Source organism: Falco peregrinus, chromosome 7, assembly GCF_023634155.1.
Source record: "Falco peregrinus isolate bFalPer1 chromosome 7, bFalPer1.pri, whole genome shotgun sequence".
Lineage (NCBI taxonomy): Eukaryota > Metazoa > Chordata > Aves > Falconiformes > Falconidae > Falco > Falco peregrinus.
The window spans coordinates 21690476-21716508 of record NC_073727.1 but is presented as its reverse complement, the minus strand read 5'-3'; the positions used below and the strand labels follow the sequence as shown (position 1 = coordinate 21716508).

Here is a 26033-nt window from a genome sequence, read left to right as displayed (position 1 = left end):
GCTGGGCCCCTGCAGCCCATGGAGGTTAATGGTGGAGCACATACCCACCTGAAGCCTGGGGAGGACCCCATGCAGCAGCAGGTGGATGCCCAAAAGAGGCTGTGACCCAATGGGAAGCCTGTGCCGGAGCAGGCTCCTGGCAAAACTCATGGACCTGTAGAGAGGAGCCCGTGCTGAAACAGGTTTGCTGGCAGAACTTGTGACCCCATGGAAGACACGTGCTAGAACAGTCTGTTCCTGAAGGACTGCATCCCATGGAAGGGACCCACGCTGGAGCAGTTTGTGAAGAACTGTACTCCATGGGAAGGACTCACGTTAGTGAAGTTTATAGAGGACTGTCTCCTGTGGGAGGGACTCCACGGAGGAGCAGGGGAAGAGCGTGAGGAGTCCTCTCCCTCTGAGGAGGAAGGAGCAGCAGAGACAATGTATGATGAACTGACTACAACCCCCATTCCCCATCCCCCATCCTGTTGGAGGGGAGGAGGTAGACAAAACTGGGAGTGAAGTTAAGCCCAGGAAGAAGGGAGGAGTGGGGGAAAGGTGTTTTTAAGATTTGGTTTTATTTCTCGTTATCCTACTCTGATTAGATGAGTAATAAATTAATTTCCCTAAGTTAAGTCTGTTTTGTATGTGACAGCAATCAGTGAGTGATCTCCCTGTCCTTATCTCAAACCACAAACCTTTTACTATATTTTCTCTTCCTTGTCCAGCTGAGAAGGGGAGTGATAGAGTGGCTTGGTGGGCACGTGGTGTCTGGCCAGGGTCAAACTGACACAGTGACTTTTAAATAAAGTATTAAAAGCCATGGGAACAAGATAACTGTAAGGAATTACAGCTCATTTGAATTACAGCATCTCTGATGCACCAACTTTTGCTAGCGTTGTGGTTGTGGCCATGCACAATATGATTACTTCGTAATCATAGGCAATAGAGATTTTGGATGTTTTGTGAGGAAACTGCATTATCCTCACATAATAACAATGATTTAACAATTCTTCTCCCGGTGTTGGTAATAGTAGCATCTGCAGAGAGCAGTTTAGTTTTGAATGCTTGATCACAGCAGAGATCAACAGTGAGTCAAGGATGTCTGTCAGGTTTGTCTTACAACTTCAATAGAGGCTGAATTTGTTAAATTTTTTGGAAGACAGTGAGTTAATGTTTTCTGTTGTCAAAGTAAGGACAAGGTCATTCTAATTACTAGCCCATTTCTTTTCTGAATCTGAAGTACACTTCAAGTAACTGTAAAACTCATGGTTTACATATTAGCATTAGATTTTAGTTGTTAAAAGAAACAAAAGTGTCAATTCAATAGCCCATAAATTACAATGCATTTGCAGATAATAATTCAGGTGTCACCAGCTGGCAGTACTCACAATGACCATAAACTAGGGATCAGGTCTTGTGAGTACCCATTGTCCTCCATGTGAAAAACCCTTGTTTAACTCTGCATGCAATATCCCTTGGTTAAGAAACACATCAAGTGAGAAATACAGTAGCAAATTCACTCATGTAAATTTGCGTGGTATTTTGCAAACTTAAAATCAGGTACATTCATTGCTTCTCAGATTCTATAATTTTGAGAAACCTTTTTCTCAAATTCAAGTTAAAACTCACATGGCTATGTTGGAAGGATTTAATGAAAAAGACAGAGACTTTTTTACTCCTTTCTACTGGACAGGTAAGAAGTATAACAGCCAAAGGACAAGATAAAATAAACTGCAGATTTACATATTAAAGAACATTGAAATGTTGCAAGAGATCTGGTACTATGCAAAAAAGAATAAGCAAAGGATTATTTAAGGTGTGGACATCAGACAAATGTTGTAAGAAGAAATAACAAAGCTTTTTTTTCTTTTCCTGAGGAGCAAATTTCTCTTAAGTTCATCTCATAATTAATATTTCTTTTCATCTTAGTCAATAAATAGGGTGAAATTCTACTCACCTTGTATATCTCCATTTAGCTAACTTTACACATTACAAGAATACATACACATCTACATGTGAGCTGGTCATTTTATGCTCCCTTTACGGATAATTGAGAAGCACTGGCACTCTTACAGTATGATTCATCTGATTTTAGGGTGAGATGGACAGAACCTGTGTGCTTCCACTGATTCTTAAGAAAATGCAGAAGATGAGCACAGACATAGATTTCTGTATAGCAGGAATATAAATTTTTAACACAAAGTCCTCTCGATGAATTATTTTTTTATCACTTTTAGAAATCACAAAAAAAATAACAGTACATACTGAAGAAAATCAAGGTTTTTTTCCTAAGGTACTTAGTAAGTTTATGTTAAGTCATCTGCATTTGATAAAAATATTTTCATGCAATGTCGGCACCTATAAATCTACCAGATAATATCTTCATTGTAAAACATCACCTTACACATACGTTCAGTATTAACACAACTGAGAACATAGGCCACTTAGTTAAAAAACTTGCTTCAAAAATTATTTAAAATTTGGAACAGTAGTAGGTTTGTATGTACAACCATTTGCACATTCAAGGTCTTTGAAAGCTAGTTGATAATAAGGCTGTGGTATATTCCTAATGCCGGTTGGAAAGTGAAAGTCAAGAAAAACCAAAGAGCTATAAAAATGTAGTTTCAACATTTTCCAAGATAAGGAAATAAATGTAACCCAGCAAACATGATTTTCCTTTTTGCCCCCATTAGGAGAAGACCTCAGGCTTTGTACTGACTGATCGTGCAGGGTCTCAGAATCTGTCTTGGCTTGTCTCAGCCTGAGTGGGTTATAGTTTGCTTTAACAGTTGTCTAGCGGTCAGCTGACTATGGCATGATGTATTTTATCTTAAGCTCGGTCAATATCACATATGGACAGTCTGACAAATTGAGGCAGTTAGTTTGTACAAAATGATAGTCATTTCTGTCAACTGAGTCTGGGAAGGCTCTAGGGTAACTTTCAGACTTGAGCTGGGAGCCAATGAGAAGGACGTAGATTGTGTTAAGAAAACATAAATATAAACATCAAGTTACAAGATAGGAGACAGAAAACAGGAACTTTGGGAACAGCAGGAATGTTCCCAACAGGAACATTATCCCGAGGGAAGACCTCCTGATGCTGATATCTTGTAAGCCCCTCCTGCATTCTCCTTAATAGGGACAGATAGATTCCCTTAGGATCCAGAGGAATATATGAAAGGTGACTATAACGCAAAAGAAAAGGGTAGATACCAAGAAGGTTTTAGCTGCATTACAAAAGAGACACCATCTATTGGGTCTGGCTGAGATGGAGTTCTTTCCCCAAAGCAGCCCTCAAACTGTGTATGTTTCCTTCTTTTTAGCAAGGGATGGATTATGTTACTGTCTATTGGGAGTATGTTTTTGAACATCTCCAGCTGTACAAATACACACACAGGCACCTACATGCACGAGTGCTTGCCTTCTTTCATATGAGCAGAACACTTGCCAAAATTGTAGAGATTAAAGCAGTCCAGTCATCTGAAAAGATAGTGCCGTTACATGCCTTGCAAGACAGAACACACGACACAACACTCAAGAAGACAGAAGTCAGAAATAAATCATCTGAATGCTAACAGCCAGAAGTTGGAGGCCTCTTACAAGTCCAGATGCATTTGTGTACAGATACCCAAGCACTCCAGAGTGAGCATTTTCCTCGCAGCTTGGTTCTGTCCCAAAATTATCTGACATTGCTCACTCATCTTTCCCCCTCTCTCTGCACAGCTTGGTCTTTAGCTCCATTTTACTATGGTGCCCTTGGATTAGACTGGAAGCTTGAAGGAATAAGTGTGGAGGAGCATGCTAAGGCCCACACCGAGTGTGCAGTGATGGACAAGCCGGTGAAGAGCACAGAAGGCTGAGGGCCGCGGCACCCCGTGTACAGGAACGCCCGAGGCACCGACGCGGGCGCAGAAACGCTGCCGGGTGCTGCCCCCACGGTGTATTTGATCACGCAGGGAACAAGCGGGCGGCCGCAGCAGGCGGTCCCGTTTGTCTGTATAGCAAAGGCAGCTGACGGCGCTAGCGCGGGCGTGGAGCAAAGCGGGGGCGCGGCCTGTACCCGGGGTGGGCCTATGCACAGCGCCCAGAGGCGGAGTAGGCCGGGGAGGGCAGAAGCACGTCCTGGGCGCGGGCGGTGGCGAGGCCGGCCGAGCAAATGAGCCGGCCCGGCGGCAGCAAAGCGAAGGGCAGGGCCGCTCCCCGCCGCCTCACCGCCCCCCGCCTGCTCGCTTTACGGCAGCGTCGCGCCGCGCCGGCTCTTCGCGGCAGCGGAACCGGCAGGCCGGAAGGCAGGTGCGCGGCAGGCTCGGGCGGGCAGGGGGCGGGCGGGGGCTGCTGGCGGCGGCCTCGGGCCTCGGTGGCGGCCGGAGCTCGGCACGCTGCGGCAGATGAGGCGGGCGTTGCGCTCCGCCGCGGCTGGTGCGGAGCCGCGGTCTGGCCCCCTCAGTGAGGAGTGGGACCGCACGGCGGCGGTGCGTGGGTCTCTGCCCGCCGCCCCGCAGGGAGGGCGGAGCGGGGGGTGCCGGGCTGCCGGCGAGGCCCGGCTGGTCTGGGGCAGCGAGGCCGGTGCCAGGCCTTGCTTCCCCTCGGCCCGCCTCCCGGCGGGGGCTCGGCGGCGGGCGGGCAGGCGGGGCCGGCCGCCAGCGTGTGCCCAAGCCCGGCGCGCCCCTCGGCGGGCGGTGCGGGACCACTAATAAAGGCCGGGGCCAGTTCTCCTCCCATTCTGATCCTGGTCTTGGCCTCAGTGTGGTTATTGAAACGGGTAACAGGGGTATGGTCAAGTGGGAAACGGCACAGGTGTTGAATAGGCCCGGATACTTTCAGTACTTACTGCTGTTATTAATAAGTGTGGAAAACTAGAAATGAAGAATGAAGAGCCAGCACGTGATCGTGTAAAGGGTTTTCCCCTTTCAAGTACTACTTGCTTCATTGTGGTTGGTCATGGTAAACTGACCGCTTTGCTTGTAAAATACATCACGATCTCTGGCATCCTAAGGCTTACCCTTACGCTTCAGGTGCTTCCAGGAGAGTGTATTGTGTTTGAATTCAAATAATGCCTTTATTTAAAAGCTTTTATGAGTTCTGAATTTAGATTTTTTTGTTGTTGTTTTTAATTTACTAACATTTGTGTAGACCCTTTTCAATCTTAAGGCTTTTCAAAGATTTGACTGTGAATTAGTACCGTTGAAATTAAATTGGTAATCTTCACTTTTACCAAGAAGAGATCTAATAGTCAAGCTTAGTTATTTTCTTGAGGAAAGGCTTGTGTTGAGTGTAGCCAATTCAGTAGAAAAAATATTACAAATTCCAGGTACGATGCAACAAGGGTTATGTTTATCCACATGGTAGGTTGCAGAGATAAATTTTTAGAAGGAAGAAAACCAAACCAGCTGTCAGTGCAGGTGCGAGCTGCCTTTCATCTGAAGACCAGATTAATTTATTTCAGTGAGGTGCTGAGTATAAATAAACACATGCAGCTTTTCAGCAGTAATAAAATAATTTCCCTTGGATATGATTTGCTTCTGGCCATGACAGAGTAAACTTGCATCATCCTGGAACTACGTGTGTAGATATTTAGAGGAACTTTTCCCATTTGTATGGGCACACTGACCAACTCCCAGCTAGGTCCTTTATGCATTGTGTAAATTAGTTTGTTAGATCTGTTTTCTCTGAAAACTAGCTTGGCCTTTGGAAAAGGTGAGATCAGTAGTTCCATTGAATCAGAGAAAAGGTAAGAAATTGTCAAATGATGATATTTTGTTCAGGCAGTTCTGTGCTTATGGAGCTTCCTTTCAAGCTAAACCTGATACTTAGCTAGGCTTTCTGGTTTTAAAATTAAGAGGTGCACACTGTTCCTTTTCAGCCTTTTGTTTTCTTGTTCCCTCCTTCCTGTAACTGACCTGTGTTTATTTGACATGTAGCAATATGTTTCTCCTCCGGGTAAACTATCTAAAGTGTTTGTTTTGTTTGTTTGTTGTGTTTTTCCTAGTGGGTAATGTCTTCTGTGTTGGTGGTCATTTTTGTTAATCTTCCACAACATTCTCTGAAACTTTATCTTTCTAGATCAGGGGTCCTCAAACTTTTTAAACAGGGGGCTGGCGCAGGGATGAAGTGGCAGGCAGTCATCTGCGGCTGCTTGTTTCCTCCCCCCCCCCCCCCCCTTCCAACCCCCGGGGGCGGTGTGGCGGGGCAGGGGGGGTCTGTAAATACCAGGGGCCGGATTGAGGACCCTGGGGGGCCGTATCTGGCCCGCGGGCTGTAGTTTGAGGACCCCTGTTCTAGAGACAGGGTGCACAACAAATGCACCAGTACTCTGATCTAGTCTTTTAATATTGACTAGTGAAAGGACAACTTGGTATATTTTAAGGCCTCACTCTTGTCTTTAAATATTAATGTTTCATGTCTTTCCGTGTTTCTAGCATGACAAATGACATGATTGTTGCTTGCTGTACTCTGTAGGTGTGTTTCTGAAAAACTGTAACTAATGTGTTGTTTCTTGGCATACTCTGCTTTTGTGGTTTCTTACTCTTGCTTTAATATAATATATTTTACTAGCCATGTTAGATACAGTTCTTTCAAGATAATTGTAAATTGTAATTTGACCCCTAAAACAGTTGTAGTACCTTGCATCTCAGTATCATTTACAGAATTCTTAAGTGTAGTCTTAATTCTGTTGTCAGGAAGGATATTTAGAGTTGAAAAATCGTTTTTTTTACAGAGTTAATAGAAAATTTGCCCTTCGTAAATTACCAGTGTGTATTTCTGCAGGTTCTTGTTAAACTACAGTTCTTTCTTTCAAAATTGCTCTTTATAAATACTGAATTGAGCTCATGCTGGCCCATGTTCTTCCTGCATGTTTCATTCCTCTTCTCTTGCATAGTCATACCAGCCACTGTTGGGGTGGAGGCAGGAAAGGCACATGTTGTCTTTTGCTGGATAGTTACAATGTAAAGTTTATTTGGAAGCTGCTAAATATGTTATTGATTCTAGCTCAATCAATCTAGAATTGATTCTTGCACAAAATTTGCTGGAAGTTCTCATTACTCCAAATAACAGATGAATGTCTTCCTGGTAAATAGTTTATAGTAATGATTGTTGAAGGTGGTGTTGAGTACTTTCTAGCCTATGCACTTTTTAAAATAGAATTGCACTTTAATGTTTGGAGAAAGAATTAAAAAACCCACCCTATTCCTTAGTTTGGATAAGCTTATCAAATTAAAAGCAGTTCAACATATGACCTATAATGCATAGCTAGTTAGAAATATGATAGCTGATGTCTGACCTAAGAAGAGAATGAAACGTGGGTTGGACCCACAAAGTCATTTAGAGGAGACATTAGGCTCCTAATCCCAAATTGTAATCCTCAGAATCTCTGTTGTCATTTTATGCTCTGTTTTCAAACAAAACGTTTGTCTGCTAGCTCTCCTGTAGCAGCTAGTAGCAAGTGCTTAGGCAATGTACTGGGAAAAAAAAAAAACCCTGGAAAACAAATACAGTGATGACTTCACTTTCATATTATTTTTCAGTAGTCAGTGATTTAAATAACTGATGATCTGTCTCTAAGATGTTGAGTTTGGTAACTACCAAGTCAGATACTGACTTCCATTAATTCATCTAACTTTTTGAGCATACTTGAACTTGTAGTCTTTTTGGCATCTTGTGGCAATGAATTCCCAGATTTAATTATGTTCTACATAGAAAAGGCATTCCATTTGGTATTGTTTTCACTAATTCAGTTTCATCATGTACCACCTTATTCTTGCGTTATGGGCAACAGTCAGTCATCTGTATTTACCCATTCTTGCTTTTAAAATACCTTATCACATCACAGAAATGAGCAATTTCATGTTTGTTGCAAGCACAATCCCTATGGGGATATACAGTCGGCACTTTTTATGCTCATCTCTCTCTGAGGAATTTGATTGCCTCTGCACAAAGCAATGCAAGTACATTCTTGTACTGGGTTTAGGAGTTAACTTTCATCATAGCCATAGTGCTTTAGATTTGTAGCTTAAACAGTGTTGATAACACACCAGTGTTTTGGCCGTTGCTGAACAGTGTTTGCATAGCATCAGAGCTTTCTTTTTCCCTCTCTGCATGCCCAGTGAGTAGGCTGGGGGTGGACAGAGCTGGGACAGCTGACCTGCATTGGCCAAAGTAATATTCCATGCTGTGTGTTGTCATGTTCAGAAATAAAAACTGAGGTAGGGGAAGAAGAAAGGGGTTTTTTTTGCTTCCAAGGTGTCTATTGTTTGGAGATTGGTGGGGCATTGATCTGCCTGTGGGATGTGGTGAGCAATTTCCTTCGCTTGTGTGTTGTTGGGTTTTTGTTTGTTGGTTTTTTTTTTTACTTCCCCTGTTAAGCTGTCTATATCTCAGCCTTTAAGTTTTCTTACTTTTGTTCTTCCTATTTTATCCTCTGTCCCACTGTGGTGGAGGGTAAGCAAATGGTTGTGTGGCTGCTTGGCTGCTGGCCAGGGTCAACCCACCTCAACACTTTGCGCCGGCACCTTAAAATATGATTGAGGGAAAAAATAGCAGCACACTCTGGTTCTGTGATAACAGTACTCACTGAATTAACTTGTGGTGTGAAAGATTCTTACGCCCTGTGTTCTTTGAGGTGATTCTAGTCACTTGGTATGGAATATTCCTATTGAAGTTGTACACAACTTTGCATAGTTTATTGAAAATCAGTTAGGCTAGGGAGAAACAAAGACTTAATTAGGTTATGGTGTCTGTGCTGGACTGCTTGGGCATTTAGGAGTTTGTACTTGCTGAAAGGGTAGTTGGTGTTTTCTGTTTTATTCAGTACATTAATGTGTGGACTGGAGTTTGGTGGTCAGCCTCTGGTTGCATCTCTCAAGATTCAAATTAAAACTTGTGTTCTTTTTCTGGCCCGTTAAATTTTGTTGGTGCTAGAGAGAAATATCTTTAACAGGAAGGTGGAGAATGTTCTACATAACTGATTTTAGGGAAGCAAAAGTTGCTAGCTCTCCCCTTTCATTGTATGCTGAGTTTAGGATCGCAACTTAGGGATATGGATTATACACCTCCCTAGACTTTCCCATCATTTGTTCTATGGCATGTATTTACTCTGAGCATCTGTTACTTTGGGTTGCCCAAAGGTAGGTTGGAAGTCTGGCCTGAAAAATAAACTGAATTTGATATTAATGGGCCTGAATCTCAATCTTAAGCTGGTCATACAGTAAAAATAAATCATGGAATGATGGGTTGGCAATTGAAGCATTTGTGGGGTGATTTGTGGAGTAAATTTCAGTTTTCCAGTTGGAAATCAGATTCCGAGGAAGTTGTAAGAGTAAGTAGATGAGTTTGTACAGTGGTGACTGACTTCCATGTGTTCAAATGTTTGTTAAAACATAGAAACACTCCTTTGTTTGAAACTGGTGAAGACTACTGTTAGTGAGTCTGTATTTAGAAACTGGTTTGTGATTAATTTGTTCAAGAAGATTGAAGGCATTATTCTTAGCTGCTGCTTTAAGGGGAAACAATTTGTCTTCCTTGAAAGATTAGGGGGGAGTAAAGAGGATCTCTGAAACTCCTCTCTTCCATTTCTTTCAAGAAATATATTATTTATGGTGAGTTGACCTGAGCCAGCAGCCAAACACCCACCCAGCCTCTCAATCCCTTCTGCTGCGAGATGGGGAGAAAATAGGAGACCTGTAACAGTTGCTTAGGAAGACAGACACTGTAAGCATGGAGGTGTCATGTCGTGTTGTGTCATTCCCCCCCAGCCCCTTGCTTCTCCTTTCCCTGAGTTTTTATTGCTGAGCATGACATCATATAGAGCTGTGTTGCCACTGAAACATAAATATAAATAAATTGTATGGTTATATAATTTTCTTGTTAGAGTGGCATTTTTGTTTATGGAGAGTCTTTAAAAGTTGTTCCTATAAATTTGAACAGTTTGTGTATCTGCTGTGCTAAATACGATACTTGTTCAAAGGCTTTTAACTGTTAAATAACAGAATCTTGACTAATATGTGCATATTTCTTACAGTACATTTTTTCTAAATTGCATGTCTTTCTCAAAATATCCTCTTGTATTGCCAACACTATAAGCAGTCAGCCAGGGAAGGGTGGGCAGCAGGTGTTAGTTTTGATTCTAGTTTGCATGCATTGTAATATTACAGGAATGCAGCAGTAATAGTAAAAAATTATCAGTTAGGAAGCTGTTATTTGCTGGCCATCAAATCGCTGATGTGCTGTTTGAAGTGCCTATGTAGTATATGAGCTCTAAAGAGAAGACAAGGGACTCTCTCTAATAATATTACTTTATGGAACTATGTGTCTATTCAATAGTTGAGTGCTCTTTAAAAGTATTTATAATTAACTTTTTTTTTTCCTTGGTAGAAGGGCCTACCTTAAAAAGAAGTATGCATGTTTTCAGGATATAGGAGTATACTTTTAAAAGGTGCTCCATGCATATTTTTTTTCCAGCTGAAATGTTGGCCATTTTTTTCCTACACCCTACTAATGTTAAATAACAGATCAGAGTAATTTATATTTATGCCAAATCAAAAGTGGACAGTTGTATGCCTTGGGACAGCTTTTCTTTATGACTTTTTTGCAGGGGAGAAGACAGTATTCCCTCCAGGCAGTAGGAGGAAGGTCTGAAGAGGAAGGCATCCCCAGAGCTGCCTGGAAGGCTGGGGTGGTCTGGACTCTCCTTTCAGCTCTTCCTCAACTGGAAAAGTTTGTCTTGATAGGTTGATTTTTAGGAATTTGTATGCATCTTCCCCACCCTTCGATATTTGGCCATGTAATGTCAAACAGTGAGCTCTATTTTGAATGTCCCTCTGTTTGTATTTGCTATCAGAAAAGCCAACATTTTTAAACCACTCAGCTGGACTGAACATTCAGTGTGCTGTGATGTGGACCCAGTGGACATGCCTTTGGAAAAGTATTAAAATAAGCTGACAGAAACTTTTAGGAGGAGTGTTAGAAAGACTGAGGGGTAGTATAGTGCTAACAAGTAAGTAGTTGTCTTGTGGAAGACATTGATTATTGGCAGAGATGAATGGTAAGTCATCTGACTTAGGAGACTAGCTGTAAGTCACTTTGAAAGTGAAGGCACATCGGGGTTTCTTGTTAGCTGTTTTATGCAGAAAACAGGTATAAGTTATCCAGTAATCGATGCCCCCTCAAAATGCCAAAGTGTGGTCAGAAAACAAAATTGGTAGAATTTGTCTGTTTTGCATTGTGTGGATGCTGAATAAAGCATGAATTTTGTGATTGGCTTCTGATGATGCCAATGATGTCACCATTTTACTTACAAGCCAGTGAAATTCTTGGACATAGTTTTTGATGATGAATTTAGCAGGGTGTGAAATAGTCATAAAGTACCAGAGACAGTGTTATTTAACTAATTAATAAATCCTTGATTCCGATTTTGGTGGTACTAATAGCAACACAACTCATCCAGTCAGTATTACAACTTCAAAAAGACATTCTGTTATGGTGGACTTGACCATTGTAAAATGAATCTCAGATATATATTTTCCAAGTCTGTAAGAGTTTTGCCAGTGATACAGCTGGACTTGTCTATGTACACAGAAGACTTCATTTTCTTTCAGGTCAGTTTGTAAAAATTACTTATGATACCATACATATATAGAGAATCATTTAGGTTGGAAAAGACCTTTAAGATCATAGAGTCCAACTGTAAACTTAACACTGCCAAGTCCACCACTAAACCATGTCCCTAAGTATGATCTTGCTACACTTCAAATAGGGAACCAGGGTAAGAACAAAATAGGCTCTGAAAAATCTGTACATTAGGACCTTTTCAGTTGACTAGAGGTGTTGTAGGGTGTTTGCCGCTTTGGATTCCTAAGGCTACTGGTACTGACTCCCATGTTTGTACAGGGACGTGTTAGCTGTGTGGCCACACAGTCCTTAGGTCTTGGAGGAAGCTTCATGCTTCAGGGACGCTGACATTAGATGTCTTGTGTATTGTCTCCTACTGATATATAGTGGATGTTACATGCCTCTTGAAAACTATTTCCTAGACTTTACCATAGTACTTTTTTATTTTAGCTCGACCCTGTTTCAAAAACTTTCCCAAAGTTTTAGGATTCTTACAAGATGGGTTAATGAGAAGTAAGAGAGCAATCATACTTGTACAGCCTCTCCTTTGTGGCTTGAGTAATAGTGTACGGGCAGTGTCTTAAAGATTAGTGTATCTCGCTTAGTCTTTTGTTTTATTGCATTTGAGTCATCATGCTAAAATAGGTTATGTTTTTCTCAAAAGGGATGGTTTGTGTATCCTTCAAAAGCATTTGGGGGAGATGCTCTAAATTCAGAGTGATTCAGTTCCAACCTTGAGGCCTATTGAAATCATATTTTGAAGGAAGTCAGAGTTAATGATGAAGGATAATAATGGTGTTGAGTGGATAACAAACATCTAGTTAGTTAGAACTGGGAGATAATACAGTATTTGAGCCATTTGTTTAGTTGTCTGTAAATCTGGTGATTCAGGTGCTTGAACACACGCTTGTTGCCAATTTTAAAACCTCACAGAACTACACCTTGTATCCAGCTGCTGTTTCAGAGGGTGTGGATATTTCACAGGACCTGTGTCACATCTACTGGTCCATGCAAATATCCTTGATACTTATAAAGGGTCTCGGACACCACGGACACTGCTTCGAGACTGAATCTCACCCAGGTGCCTGCCATAAGGGAAACTTGAATCTTTCTGCATGATTCAGGCATGGGTCTTCAGACAGGTTTTCACATTGTTGGTTTTGGAGAGAAAAATGTCATGTGCCTAGAGGCCCTGAAGGAAATGGGCTGTAGGCTTTGTGTGGTACTTCTCTGTCTAAGCATAGTAGTGTCTGCTTATGTATGTGGTGTGAACATAACCACAGTAGACAGGTGAGGTGCTCTTTTATTAAATTACATAGGTATGAGTCCATAGAGGTCTTGGCTGCAGTATTCAGAATGTTAATTTTCCTGTCCTGTTTCCTTGGTAACGTGGATGCATGTTGGGGATCAAATGAGAATAGTAGACCTTCTAACAAACAATTTTCAAATTTATTCTGTGATGGAGATGAAGACTTTGTTTCTGCTTTTCAGTCTTGTTTCCAGTTGTTTAGGAACTTGAACTTAGACCTGAATAAAAGCAGCCTCTATGTTTGTTATTTTTTAGGATTAATCTAGGCAAGGTAGGCAAACTTTGGGAGTATGTGTAGGATTTGCGTCTCGAGTTGTACTTTAGGGACCAGGATTGGTCTGTGTCTGTCCCCCCACACCTGCTGAGGTTCAAGGGCAAATGTGAGTGCGAAGTTTTCAGAAATAGTTTCCTCCAGCAGGCACGGACAGATGCTGTTCTCACAAGAAGCAGTGGCAAAAAGACATTCTTAAGCCATCAGTTTGAAGTGGTCAAATGCTCCAGACAATCCCCAGGTGTATTTGTAGCACTGAGTATTTTAGTGTTGTTAAGAATGGAGATGGAAGGGAGGAAGCATTGGAGAGGAAAAAAATAAGCATATTCTGTTTCCTGAGCACAATTTTCAACCAAATTCACTGATAATGAACAGAAGCTGTGTGGTATCTTTACTATTTCTGTAGCATCTGCTGAAGGTTTATTATTTAAATAAAGGTATGTTTGTCCCTTCCCTTAAGCAAACCCATGCTAATCAAGCTTGATTTCAAACATTAAAAAATTTAGTTAGTTATTCCTTTCTGTGGAGAATACCAAAGCAGAATTAACTAAACTATGAATAAGATGTACCTACTGTGAACAGTATGACTTAGGTATCCTAATTGTAATAATTGGATGCACAGTTTGTTGTTTTGCGCTTTCAGGTATGCATCTATTAAATACATGTCTCCTTTTGGTCTTACTCATTTTCTGTTGCTGAAGAAGCAGGAAGGTGCTTTTCTTCTGGTACTCCCATTTCCCTTGAAGAGTCCTTTGGACTTTGTTTTCTTCTGTGTACCAAACATAAGAAACTTCTCAAAAGAAAATAAAAAACAGATCTTGATCTTAGTTGTACACCAGGCTCATGAACCAAGTATAATTTATCTTGTCCTTTGAAAGCTCATTAATCAGTTAACTTTACTTGCTTTCTGAGTGTTGGATATCCCAACAGTAAGCTTCTATTATATGCATTGGTATTTCAGTTAATTAAGGATATTTTGTATTATCCAATAGTGAATTTCTTATTATAGCTTTATTATTAAAAGAAGTTAATAAAAATAAGTAAAGTAATATGGTTGCTCTGCTAAAGTAGAGGTCCAGTTTATTAACCTCAGTGGTATTAATCTGAGGCATTATCTCTTCTGCTTGTGAATTGTTACTAGCTAATTCCAAAAAGACGTATGGTTTTTCACCATATGTCGTAGTGGTCGATGTCCAGGCATAGCTGTGTGTTATCCATAAGAGATGTACCTGATTGCACACTAAAGCTGATACTATTCTTCATAGTTCTTTTTGTTAATCTGCCTCAGTTGCATAAAGGTGCTCACACAGGGTTTGTATAGATAGTATTTAACAAACCATTCTAGAGGAGCGATAATGTGATGGGTTTTAATTCTTGCACAATTAAGTTACACTTACAGCTAATGGTATTATACAAGAAGCATTTATCTTTGCAAGAATGTTTTTCAATATGGTTATTTTCTGGTTCTTGCTTTTCTTCTTGAGTTGCTGAAGGATTTTGACATGTAAATGCATCCATTTTCTCCCTTCATGTAATGTAAGGCCAGTTCGCCCTCCCAGCTCAATTGCAGTGATGTTTTGAAGTGAAATATTACGGGACACCACCTTCTGATGTTCTGAAAGGACTAATGTACCTGTAAACTTCTCCTGGGAGACGGAGAGGGGGTAGACAACCGAGAAACAGCTCCCCAGCATGGTTTAGAAACAGAGCTAGGATGGGAAAGCTTGTTTTGGTAAGCTTTTCTTCTGGCCACTTTCAGACCTTTTGTGGTCTTCACTATGGCAGTCAATGATGACTACAAAGGGGAAAAAATGAAAGAAAAAGATTCATCTCCTGTTATATATTTCTTTTATTTATCTTTACCAGTACAATTAAGCCCCACTGGTGACAAGACTCGGAGTCTGCTCAAAATGGAGAGAAGTGTACCAGAGATAGAAAAACAGACAAAAACCTGTTCAGAATGGCAAGGGCATTGCTGGGGTGTGCAGAGACACAGTTGGAACGGCAAAAACTCAGTTCAAATTTAAATTGGGCAAACATGTAAATAAATACAAGAAAGGATCCTTCAGGTATGTAAACAAGAAGAAACAGAAGGAAAATATTGGCCTGCTGTTAAACAGAAGAGGTGAATTAGGCACCAGCAGCACTGAAAAGGCAGAGTTTCTCAACACGTTCTTAATTTCTTCACCTCTGTCTTTATCAGCGCTGTTGGGCCCCAGGCCTTGGGAATAAAAATCCAGGTTGGTGAAAACAGACCCACCATCAGTGAAGGAAGAGCTGGTACATGAGCTGTTACAGGAACGTGACCCCTACAAATCGATGGGCCCTGGCAACAGCCATCTGAGGGTGTTAGGAGAGCTGGCTGACGGTGTTGTGAGGCTGGTCTCCTTACTCTGTGAGAAGCAGCGGAGAGTGGGGGATGCGCCACAAGACTGGAAGAAGGCTAACGTCACCCCTGTCTACAAGAAGGGCTTAGAGGAGGACCCAGGAGATTACAGGCCCATCAGTCTTACTTCAGTCCCTGGGAAAGTTACGGAACGAAACCTCCTGGGGGCTATCCCAAGTCCAATGAAGCACGTGACTAGGAAAAGCCAGCACAGATTCACCGAGGGCAAATGCCTGGTTGATATGGGGCGAGCGATGGACATTGTCCACCTGGATTTCTCCCAGGCGTTTGATTCGGTTGCCTGCAGCCGCCTCCCGGAGATCCTGACGCACTGCGATCCAGATGGGCGGCCTGTGCGGCGGGTGGGGAACTGGCCCGCAGCCCGCACCCAGCGGCTGGCGGTGAGCAGCTGCGTTTCAAACTGGCAGGCTGTCACAAGTGGGGTCCCCGGGATCGATATTGGGCCCAACGCTGTCCGATACCTTCACAGGTGGTCTGGGTGATGGGATCAAGCTTGCCGTGATGAAGATTGCCAATGATGCCAAACCAAGCGCGGAAGGGGATGCTTCGGTAGGGAGAGCCACCCTGCAGGAAGACCTGGATAGGCTGGAAGGGTGGGCTTTCGAGAACCTTATGAAGATCAACAAGGACAACATTGCAACCTGGGAAGACATAACCCAGGAGTGCAGCACGGGCTGGGATCTACGCGGCTGGGGAGCAGCTCTGTGGAAGGGGACCTGGGGGTCCCTGTGGACAGGAAGCTGGAGATGAGCGACCAGCGTGCTGCTGCGGCAAGGAGAGCTGGCAGGATGCTGGGCTGCATCAACAAGGGCATCACCAGCGCAGATCAAGAAGCCACTATCCCCCTCTACTCAGCGCTTCTCAGCCACACCTGGAATATACTGTGTTCAGTTGTGGTTCCCGCTATACAAAACGCCAGATGTGGGCAGGCTGGGGGGCGTCCAGAGGAGGGCCACAAAGATGATCGAAGGACTGAGAAGCCTGCCGTGTGAGGACAGGCTGAGAGAACTGGGTTTGTTCAGTCTTGAGAAAAGAAGGCTTAGGGGAGAGCTTATCACCGCCTTCCAGTGTTTGGAGGGCGGCTACAGAGAAGATGAAGACCTCCTTTCTACAAGGAGTCACACGGTAAAGACGAGGGGTAGTGTGTACCTGGGGAGATTCCGCTTGGACTCAAGGGGAACATTTTTCACAGTGAAAACAGTTAGCCGTTGGGACAATCTCTGCAGGAAAGTGGTGGATTCCCCAACACTGAACGCTTTTACGATCTGGCTGGACAGGGTGCTGGGCTGTCCTGTCTAGACCATGCTTTTGCCATGAAAGGTTGCACCAGATGATCCTTGAGGTCCCTTCCAACCTGGTATTCTATGATTTTATGAAGATTACTTGTTTTCTCAGGCTGCGTATTCTATATAGGTTTGACCTGATCTGCACAGATTATTATTTTTAATGCAGGCCACACAGCAGAGAAATACAGTTATTATTTTTTCTGGTTTTGCTTTCCCATTAGAGCTCAGAAGAAAGATAAAAGCTTTTATTAGTGGTTTTCTGCTGCATTAAACCTGTTATCCTTGCTGACTATTACTTGTACAGATTTTCATTCACATGCATCATCCAATTGTACCTCTGTGCAGTATCAAGTTCATTCCATTAAAATGTTACTGTGAATCTTTAGGAAGTGTTATAAGCAATTCTTTTACCTCCTGAAGCTGACTTAAAAGGAACCTGGCAATGCTATCTTTGTAGACTGTGTAGTTAGTTGGAGGCTTTATCCTCGAGTGTGCTTGCTGTTTGTTACAGGAATGTGTTATGGAGACTGTATTAATACCATCTGACAAGGTGCTCTACCTTGGTAATATCACAGCAGTTATGCAATTATGATTAGAGTAGTTGTATTTGCTGAAGCACGTCCCATGTCCTCTCAGCCATATTTATGCATCACGTATGTATGCATATGTATGCATCATGTGTTACTTAGCTGTCATTAGCTCAAAGGTTTTTTTCTTTCTCTCACTTATGTATTGCCTTTCATCCTCCCTTTACTTCCTTTGCACATGTACATCCATATTTACCTTCCATACAGCTCCTGTTTTTCCTTTAGTGACAAACTTTTCTGGAATGGCGTGAGATGGATGCCCTGGGGTGGTTTTCAGCCTCTGTTGATGGCACAGTGTGAGAAAGAGATGTATAGAGAGCTGCCTGTTAAGGTAAAGCAAAAACAAACACCCCCTCCGCCTGTTGTATTTGTGGCTTGTACCTAGAGTTTAAATGAACATACATGTTATGTATGTTGAAATTGGAGATTTGCTCATAGTACATCTCCACCTGTAAGGCAAGTCTTTAAGTCTCTGTTGCTTGGGATGCAGTTTGTCTCTTGCAGCAGGGAATGAAAAGGTTATGGGGCATAAAAATGCAGGCATTTCTTAATGTAACAATTGAACTATGTCTTATGTTCCTCAAAAAGAAAGATGAGTTATTCTGAAAAAAAGGTTGGTTTAAATTTTGGTGGTTGTTGGATTTGGTTGTTTGTTGTTGGTCTTTATTTATTATTTTTTTTAGAAACAACAGCTATCCTTAGAATGATCTCAGAGCACATCTAAAATGAAGACGTTAAAGGGCCAAGCCATGTTTGGTGTTATACCAGTGCACTATCGGGCATAATCACAGGGAATACCTTGAAATGCCTTGCCAGCTGATGCTAGCTGGAACAGAGTTAGGCAGCTGGTGTTTAATCATGGCTACGGTAGTGAGAGGGGGAAAGGGTTAATACTCTATTGAATGCATGACTTACAATTCCATTATTTGTTTTTTAGGGGTTTGGGTTTTCTCTTTTGTTTGGTGACTTATATAATTAAGATCCTGAAATTGTCTCTTATATGAAAGATGGCACACACAGGTGCTGTTATGCCTCCTCATTATGTTGAAACATTTGTTGGAATTCTGGTATTCAGTGAGATGAATACCATGTATCAGGCAGCCACTATTTCTTCCTGAGTATGTAGTCCTTAATCTTGACATTTTGCTTTCAAAGACTGACCCAGTCTTGACTCGAGATCAGCAATATTCAACACAGACAACTTGAGAGAATTCCAGTGTGATGTCTGAGCCTTTTGCAGAAAATTTTGTCTGAAAGTGTACAATTGTTACTACATCATATAGCACTGCTTATAAAGGTGCAAAATATGAAGTTGGAATATAATAATATTGTAGTATCTTGCTTTGACCTGCTGTTATGATTAATGTCCCAAACATTATTAAACCACTGTTATCCCTGGCTGTCATCAACTTCAGTGCTAGGGGCTGTGTTTGTACTGTTTGCATCAAACAAGCTTGGATAAGAAGTTTAAGTGAATCGTCCCCATTGCTGTAAAATAGGTTTTTCATCTAATGCTTTTATTTGTTTCTTTAAAATGGCAGTGAGCAATACACACCAAATAGAATGTGGGGAGTTTTAAATACTGTATTTATTTGTAAATAAAATACGAAGTTTACCTTTGTGTTAATGAAGCTGCTGAGGTTAATTTTAGCAGTTCTAAAATGAGTTCATGTTCACTAAATTTTAACATTTTGGGATTTATTTATTTTTATTCCTCTTGCATAGTAAAGCAATAAAATATTCTGTATGTGGGTATTTTGAAAATGTCCTAATGTGTCCTCATGGTCTTGCTGCTTTTGTGTTTGATTTAAATAATCCTGGGCTAACATTTATTTTAATGTTTGTAAAATACAATTAAAGTGCAGAAAGTACTGCAGTGTCCCTTTTATTTTTTGTATTGCCTTACGGCTGGGATATCTTTTGCCTGTTTACTTCCTTTTCATTTGAAATGTTTCTGCTTTCACAAGAGCAAGTGAAAATGCCATTTGATCCAAATGCTATGTGGTCAATAGTAACCTGCTATTAATTGCCAATGTCTAAAGCCTTTTTTTCATTATAATATTCGTTGATGGGAATAGTAATTAGTAATAAATTCTTCAGGTTTTATAAATGAAAACTTTACATAGACAGCAAGAAACTTGTTAATAATATAAAAGAATTATAGGCAATATAGGCAAAACCTGGTAACGTGACAATATTCCTTAAACAGTTTAAATAAAATGAGTGCTGTGAAGTTTTAAAGGACTTAAGTCAAATACTAGAGGCTACAGAAGCTAGTACTTTGAAGCATGGATTTTACTTCTGAATCTGTTAATGATTCTGATAATGTTAATTTTACCTCTGATTCTGTTAAGGTTTGTGTTCAACTTAAAAATTGAGGTACCAAATTTCAGAAGTCCCCTTCTCTTAGCCCTACTGGGCAGCTGGCTTGATTTCTTAGAGATTACAGGATTTAAGTATATTTTAAAAGAGCATCTGTTTGACCATAATCTCTCTTAACATTTCAGTGGGCAAGAGAAAGACTGACTGTTATTATAGAAAAAATATGGGAAGGCCAGGAGTGGGAGGAAAACTTAATAGGCTGGTGAAAGTATGAAGTGGAAAACTTCTCTAGTAACGTTTGTTACCTCTGTGATATTGCTAGCATTTTTTTTAAATGTTTCAGTTTAATGAATAAAAACCAGCTGGGATTATGGTCCATGTTTGCTTTCAAACAATAAAGTTTGAATGGTTTGATATCTGAATTCTGAGTATAATCTGCTTCTAGGTTTTACTTCCTCTCATAAAAAGTTTCAGCATTAAAATCATACTTGCTTTTATAAAAGTTATTGCCTCTCATCTTCACAAAGCTTTAGAAAGGCGGATATTGCTTTTTCTGCTTTACAAATGGAAGCTTTGTGGAAAGTGAAGGGTTTTTTTAAGAGACGGGAAATCTGAAATAGTTCAAGGAATTGTCAAACTTCAGTTCCTTTTCCTAAAAATCATTAGCAGAATGGGCCCAGATTGTCCTTACATTGAAGTGTGTGAGGGGAGATAATTTTTATCATGTAAAATTGCACGCATTTTAAGGTTAAATTTCCATTCCACATGTCCATCTACAAACATGAAAACATGGTACCAGTTCTCACACCCTTGTCTTGAGGGTGAATGGGCAGAAGAATGGCAAAAGTTCAACTTGCATCTCTGTATGTGGCCCCTGGTAAGTAGGATTTAATTGCTGCTGCCTTTTAGGTCTTTGTTCCAAAACAGGCAGATCTTAGCAGGATCATTTGGTAGTACAGATGTTTCAGGTGAAGCTGCAGGCAAACATGTATTTCTGTCAAATCAGAAGGAATTAGTTACTGTTATGGTAGCTGTGAGAAGACAAGCAGTAGCTGATCCATTCTAAAGGCAACGTGATGCAGGCAGGTACCTACATTAGCAAGCTTTATGTGAAAGCAGGTAACAGTTTTGTTTTTTTTAAAACAAATGTAAGGGCCACAGCATTTTTGATCCAGTGTTTAGAGCTGGCTCAAATATGTTGTGGAATAATAGTGTAAGTTCATAAACCTTACCTTGTTTTTCCTGTTAACAGTAATTGCACCTGTCCCCCACTTTCTAATTGATGGCAGGTTTTGTTTTCTTGTGGTGCCCTGGCGAGGGTGCGTGTCATGGACCAGAAGTGAAGGGCACGTGTGGGGTTCGCCTGTAAATGAGGTGCAGAAGCCTTGTGCAGCTGCTTTGCCAAACCAGCCTCCTCAGGGACTGGCAAGCTGTGGAAGCACGTAGGCACGTATGGAGCAGTGTTTATTAGTACAGGCTCAACTGTAGGGCTTTAGGGCTGGATTTGGCTCTTTGGCCAAGCCTGCGGTCAGGGAGGTGTGCCCTTGTCCTCTGGGGTTCCAGGTTTTTTATTTCAGAAAGTACTAATAATGAATAAAGGAGGAAGAAACACTCCCCTCAAAATCCAATTTTCTGACAAATGGGCTTGCTGGAGATGCTTTAAAAACTCCTAAAACCATGTGTAAAAAGTGAACTACTTAAAAGTCGGTTTGAACTTTCATAAATTACTATGCATGTTATTTCATAAAGGACAATTAAGATGATAATGGTACAGTTGCATTGTTGTGTGTTATTGCAAAGGACCATAATGCTATAGAAAAAGGTATTTGAGTGTAGGTATAAAATAAATGGCCAAATGGAGTGATCCATTGCTAATGGCAGTGTTGTCATTGGAGTAGCATGAGAGTGATTTACCTTTTTTGTTGGGTTCAAACAAAAAAGGTCAGATTAGATTCCCTCAAATTTTGGACATGTTTTATAATGGTGGCTATAATGTTCGTGGGCTTTTTCACTAGGAGCTACACTGGTATGAATTACATGTCATATATCCACTGGACATCTTAAAAGCCAAGCATAAAAGCTGCGCTGTTGCTTGGCTCTGTCGGCTTCCAGGCTTGAATTTAAACATGCCCTATCACATTCACAGTTACAGATTTTGAATTTCCATGTTTTGTAGCTTCATTGTTATAACATTTATCTCCAAAATATCAGATGATGTGATAGCTTTTCTCCAAAAAGCATCTTAATGTGAGATGAGAAAACAAGTAGAGGTGACAAGTCAGTGGTATTTCTTTGTCTGTGACTGGAACACTGCATCTGGATTTGCTTTTGTGCTGTATTGCATAGTTGATAGCTAAAATACAAATGCAGCTATTAAATTAAGAAAAATGTTAAGGATAATTGGATTAAACCAGGGAGTTCTATACAGTATATGACTGGGGGGAGGTGGGGGCGGGGAGCAGGGGAAGTCATTTTATTAACTCTGGTTTAAGTTATTCAAATTCTGGATGGCCGGTGGTCTTCAGGCATGCTAAGAACGATGCAGATCATTAGGTTTATAATGATATCATTAATTGTTTCAAAAATAATCTAAACTTGTATCTATCTGCTACCATCTGAAGCTGTAGCTGTGCATTAGAGTTCATTAAACAATTCAGCTGTGGACATCTCTTGAAATTAAATAACTTTTGAGAATAGTTTCGGTAAAAGGTTTGGAATGAGTACAAGTTCAGATGGAGAACAGCTGTGTTTTGCTGTATAGATATGAGCCTGTTTCACAGAGGAAATTAGACTGTGCAAAAATAGGCTGTAGCCCTAGAGAGAGCCCCACACTGTGTGCGTGTGTCCGTGCTTCCAGTTGTGAGATGGAAACATCCCAAGGCATACTTTTTCCAGTTTCCCATTAGTCCTTTTATTCCCTTTATCTCCTATGATAGTTCAGGGCTCTGCATATTACAATCTTTTTTTCCTGTCGTGATTTTCTTTGCCTGTTTTGCTAGTTACAAATGGCTAAGCGGTTGTCAAGAAAGATGTCCCTGCATCAGCGCCGGAGGCTGCTAATGACCTAAAGCTCCCAGTATGGGTTGGTTCAGAGAAAATCTTCTTGTAGGTTGTAGTCACTTAACTGCTTTTGGGAGCTAAAGTTCAGTTACATAGATTTCACTATAATACTCTTGTCTTAGTGGTTGTAAAGGAATAACTGCCACTTTGCCTCATTGCTGGTAACTTGTCTTTAGCGAGGAGAGAGAAGAACCTGTTGAGTGATCTCTGCATGTTTCCATGACTTGCCTATGCTCTGTGCTTTACACCTCCCTTCTATTGAATCTTGATTATCAGCGTTTTGAGACTTTTTTTAAACTTGTTTAATTGAAGTGCCAGTCACGTTCTGCTTGCTCAGAAAGGTCTTTCAAATTTGTGATGTGTTTGTATTTATAGCATTAACAAAGCCACGTTATTTGTTTTATGCTCATCTAGGTGCTTGAACTGGGATTTCATTTCTCATCCTATGGATCACTGAATGAGTAACAGATGGCCTTGCCTCGTCTTACAGGCGCGTTACGCTCCTTTTCAAATGTCACTAAACATGAGGATTACAGTGAAGAATTAGCTGACTTAACGGTAAAGATTTTTTTCTTTTCTAAAGCATAATTGTAAAGTATTAGTGTGTATACAGTAAGAATTGTTTGCCTCCTTTGTTTGCATTGCCATTTTATAAGAGGAGGGAAGCAAGACAGGGCAAGAGTGCGTATAATTTCCTGTGCATTCCTTTATAGTGTCCTCACTCCAAGTCAGATTTGTTGTAGCTTTGTGGTTTATTCTAGGCGCTTACAACGATGATATGCTATATGGATAGTGTTGTTTGGCTGGGTTAGCACAGCCCTGTTACTTCATCTTTTAGGAAGTTACATTAAGCTGGGCTGGTATGTTTTTAGCTTATGCAGAACTGGGGTGCCAAACATTTCCTTTTGAATACGAAGTTCAACTTGGACTCTTGTTGGGATTTATTTAGAATAAGTTTAGTGATACTGAATTTAGATGCTTCTCCTCCCTGCAAGAAATAGTGCATTAAAGCAATAGATGTGTTGTGGTAACTTGTAATGTGAAATGAATTTGGAATCTTGGGAGCTCTATATCTCTTGAAGTTGCAAGAGTTTGGCTTTACAGAGAATTCTGTCTTGGAAGGAGTAAAGTAGTCAGACAGTCTGTGCATGTGTATCCTCCTTCTTCCTTATGCTCAGGAAAGGGTGTAAAGAACAAGTAATAGGGAAACTGCTTGCAATCATTACTACATACTGACTGAATGGAGTTGGAAAGAAGTGGTTTTATCTGGTGTTTAATTTTAAAGGAACCTCCGTGTAGTCATTTGAAATAAATTAAAAACCCTAAATATTTTGCATTTTCAGACTAAAAGGTCAAAACTACATGCACAGTTGCTGAAGTCTGATCTTACTTGGAAGAAGATAATAAAGTTTGTTGATGACAATTTGGATAAAAAAGAAAACCAAACTGTAAATGATGATTTAAAAACTATATTACAAGCTGCAAAACAAATAGGTATGTTTTCATTCTCTAGTAGTCTAATAATATACTCTTTCGTTGTTGGTTTTTTTCCAAGCTGCTTTTTGCCTGCATACTTTGCATACTGGTACAATTTTAGTTCTACCTTGATGCCAGACTTGCCCAGAAATATCTTTGAAACTCCAATTAATCTGATCTGTGTGTGCACATTTCGGTCTTTTATTTTATTTATTTTAAAATACGATACCATTGTTATGTGGATAGTCTTCCTTTTTGATATTACTGTTTTTTAGTGCATAGTATGGTTTGTGATGGACCTTTAGTAAGCAAAAGCAACATCTTCTGGAATGGCAGTACTCTGAGAAGAGAACAACCGTGATGTTACCTGCTTTAATTCCATGTGATTGGTATCATGAAAAATTGCACAGACACATAGGCAAATAAAAATCTAAGAAATATTTTCTGCTTGAAGTGTTTGGTGTTAAGGAGAGAAATAAATAATAGATTTCACTCATCTGGAATTAAGCTTTTAAAATTGAAATATGTTATAGCAAAGGAAGTGTGAAAACCTAGTTTTGATTGGAAACTTAGTTTTTGATCAAAGACTAAAACTAATCCAGCTTGTGTTGTTAGCAGAATTTAACTTCATCAGTTCATAAACTGAGCACATGGCCCAAGCTCTAGCTGTCATATACATAAGAATTTTTCATCTCAATTTAATAGGTATATTTTCTTCTTTTCTGATAATTTCAAATATCTTGAATATAATCTTGTAAGTAAAAAGACTGAGAGAACTAATATAGATAAGTATATTTGTCTTTTTTTGGCATTATACACCAATGGTTTTTATCACAATACAAATATTAACCTGTCAGTTGTGTTTCTATTTCTCAACAGTTCTTTTGGAAATAACTAGCAAATTGAGAAAGAAATAAATATCTAAACACAGACTTTCAAGAAAGGCTAGACAAGTTATTCATGTCCAGCATGTAGTAATCAGTTGTGCTGCACAGTTGCATGGAAGATGTCTGTTAAAGCTATTAATGGTTGTAATGGGTATTGCGTTAGTGAGTCATCAGAAGAAAAATTTCAAGTATTTCTCAAATCACTGACAAAAATGTTTTAAACTCATCTGATGATACATGTGTTCTAAACTTTGCTTTGTGGTTTAGTTCTTCCATGTTAGTGACATAACAGTTATTTTTACAAATTTGGTGCAATTTTTTTTTTTAATCTTATGTTTTCTAATACAATTAGTAGAGCTGATGCTATTAGTAGACTTTTACCTCTTCAGGCCAGAATTTAAGCATGTGGCTGCCTGTTTTTCTGAGACAGGCCTCTAGGAAGGGGCCACCTCTCTGCCCCAGCTCAGGTACCTCTGCTTCAGTGCTCAGATTTCAGCTGGCACTTGTGATACACAAGGTTTGAGGGAAGGTCTATGCAAGATTGGGAGTGAGTTTGTATCAATCGTCAGTGCCAAAGTTAATATGGAAAAGGTGCAGTCTGTATTGATAATAGACCTGTATTGATTGAGAAGATCTACATAGGTGTTTTAAATATCCACTGGCTATAGTTTAATCATAAGAAGTACTGAAGTAAAATGTCAGTTAAGTTAGGGCTGATAAATATATAAAGATTATAACGTTTGCAGTACAAAAAGTAAGACCATGTGTAGTACAGCAGGTAGGAAAAAATATCTGATGATGGAAAAAAGGTTATAAGCAAAGTGAGCATTTGCTGT

At 40.4% G+C, this 26033-nt stretch overlaps 1 protein-coding gene across 1 annotated transcript in view; it reads left to right on the top strand.

The window, feature by feature from the left end:
• Positions 1–4124: 4124 nt before the first annotated feature.
• Positions 4125–26033, top strand: part of ASCC3 (activating signal cointegrator 1 complex subunit 3) — a 280977-nt gene continuing 259068 nt past the window's right edge. Inside the window, exons 1-3 of the mRNA XM_055809674.1 lie at positions 4125–4278; positions 23249–23392; positions 24178–24328. Of these exons, the coding sequence (XP_055665649.1) occupies positions 23303–23392; positions 24178–24328 (241 nt within the window). The 5' untranslated portion in view covers positions 4125–4278; positions 23249–23302. The remainder of the gene's footprint in view (positions 4279–23248; positions 23393–24177; positions 24329–26033) is intronic.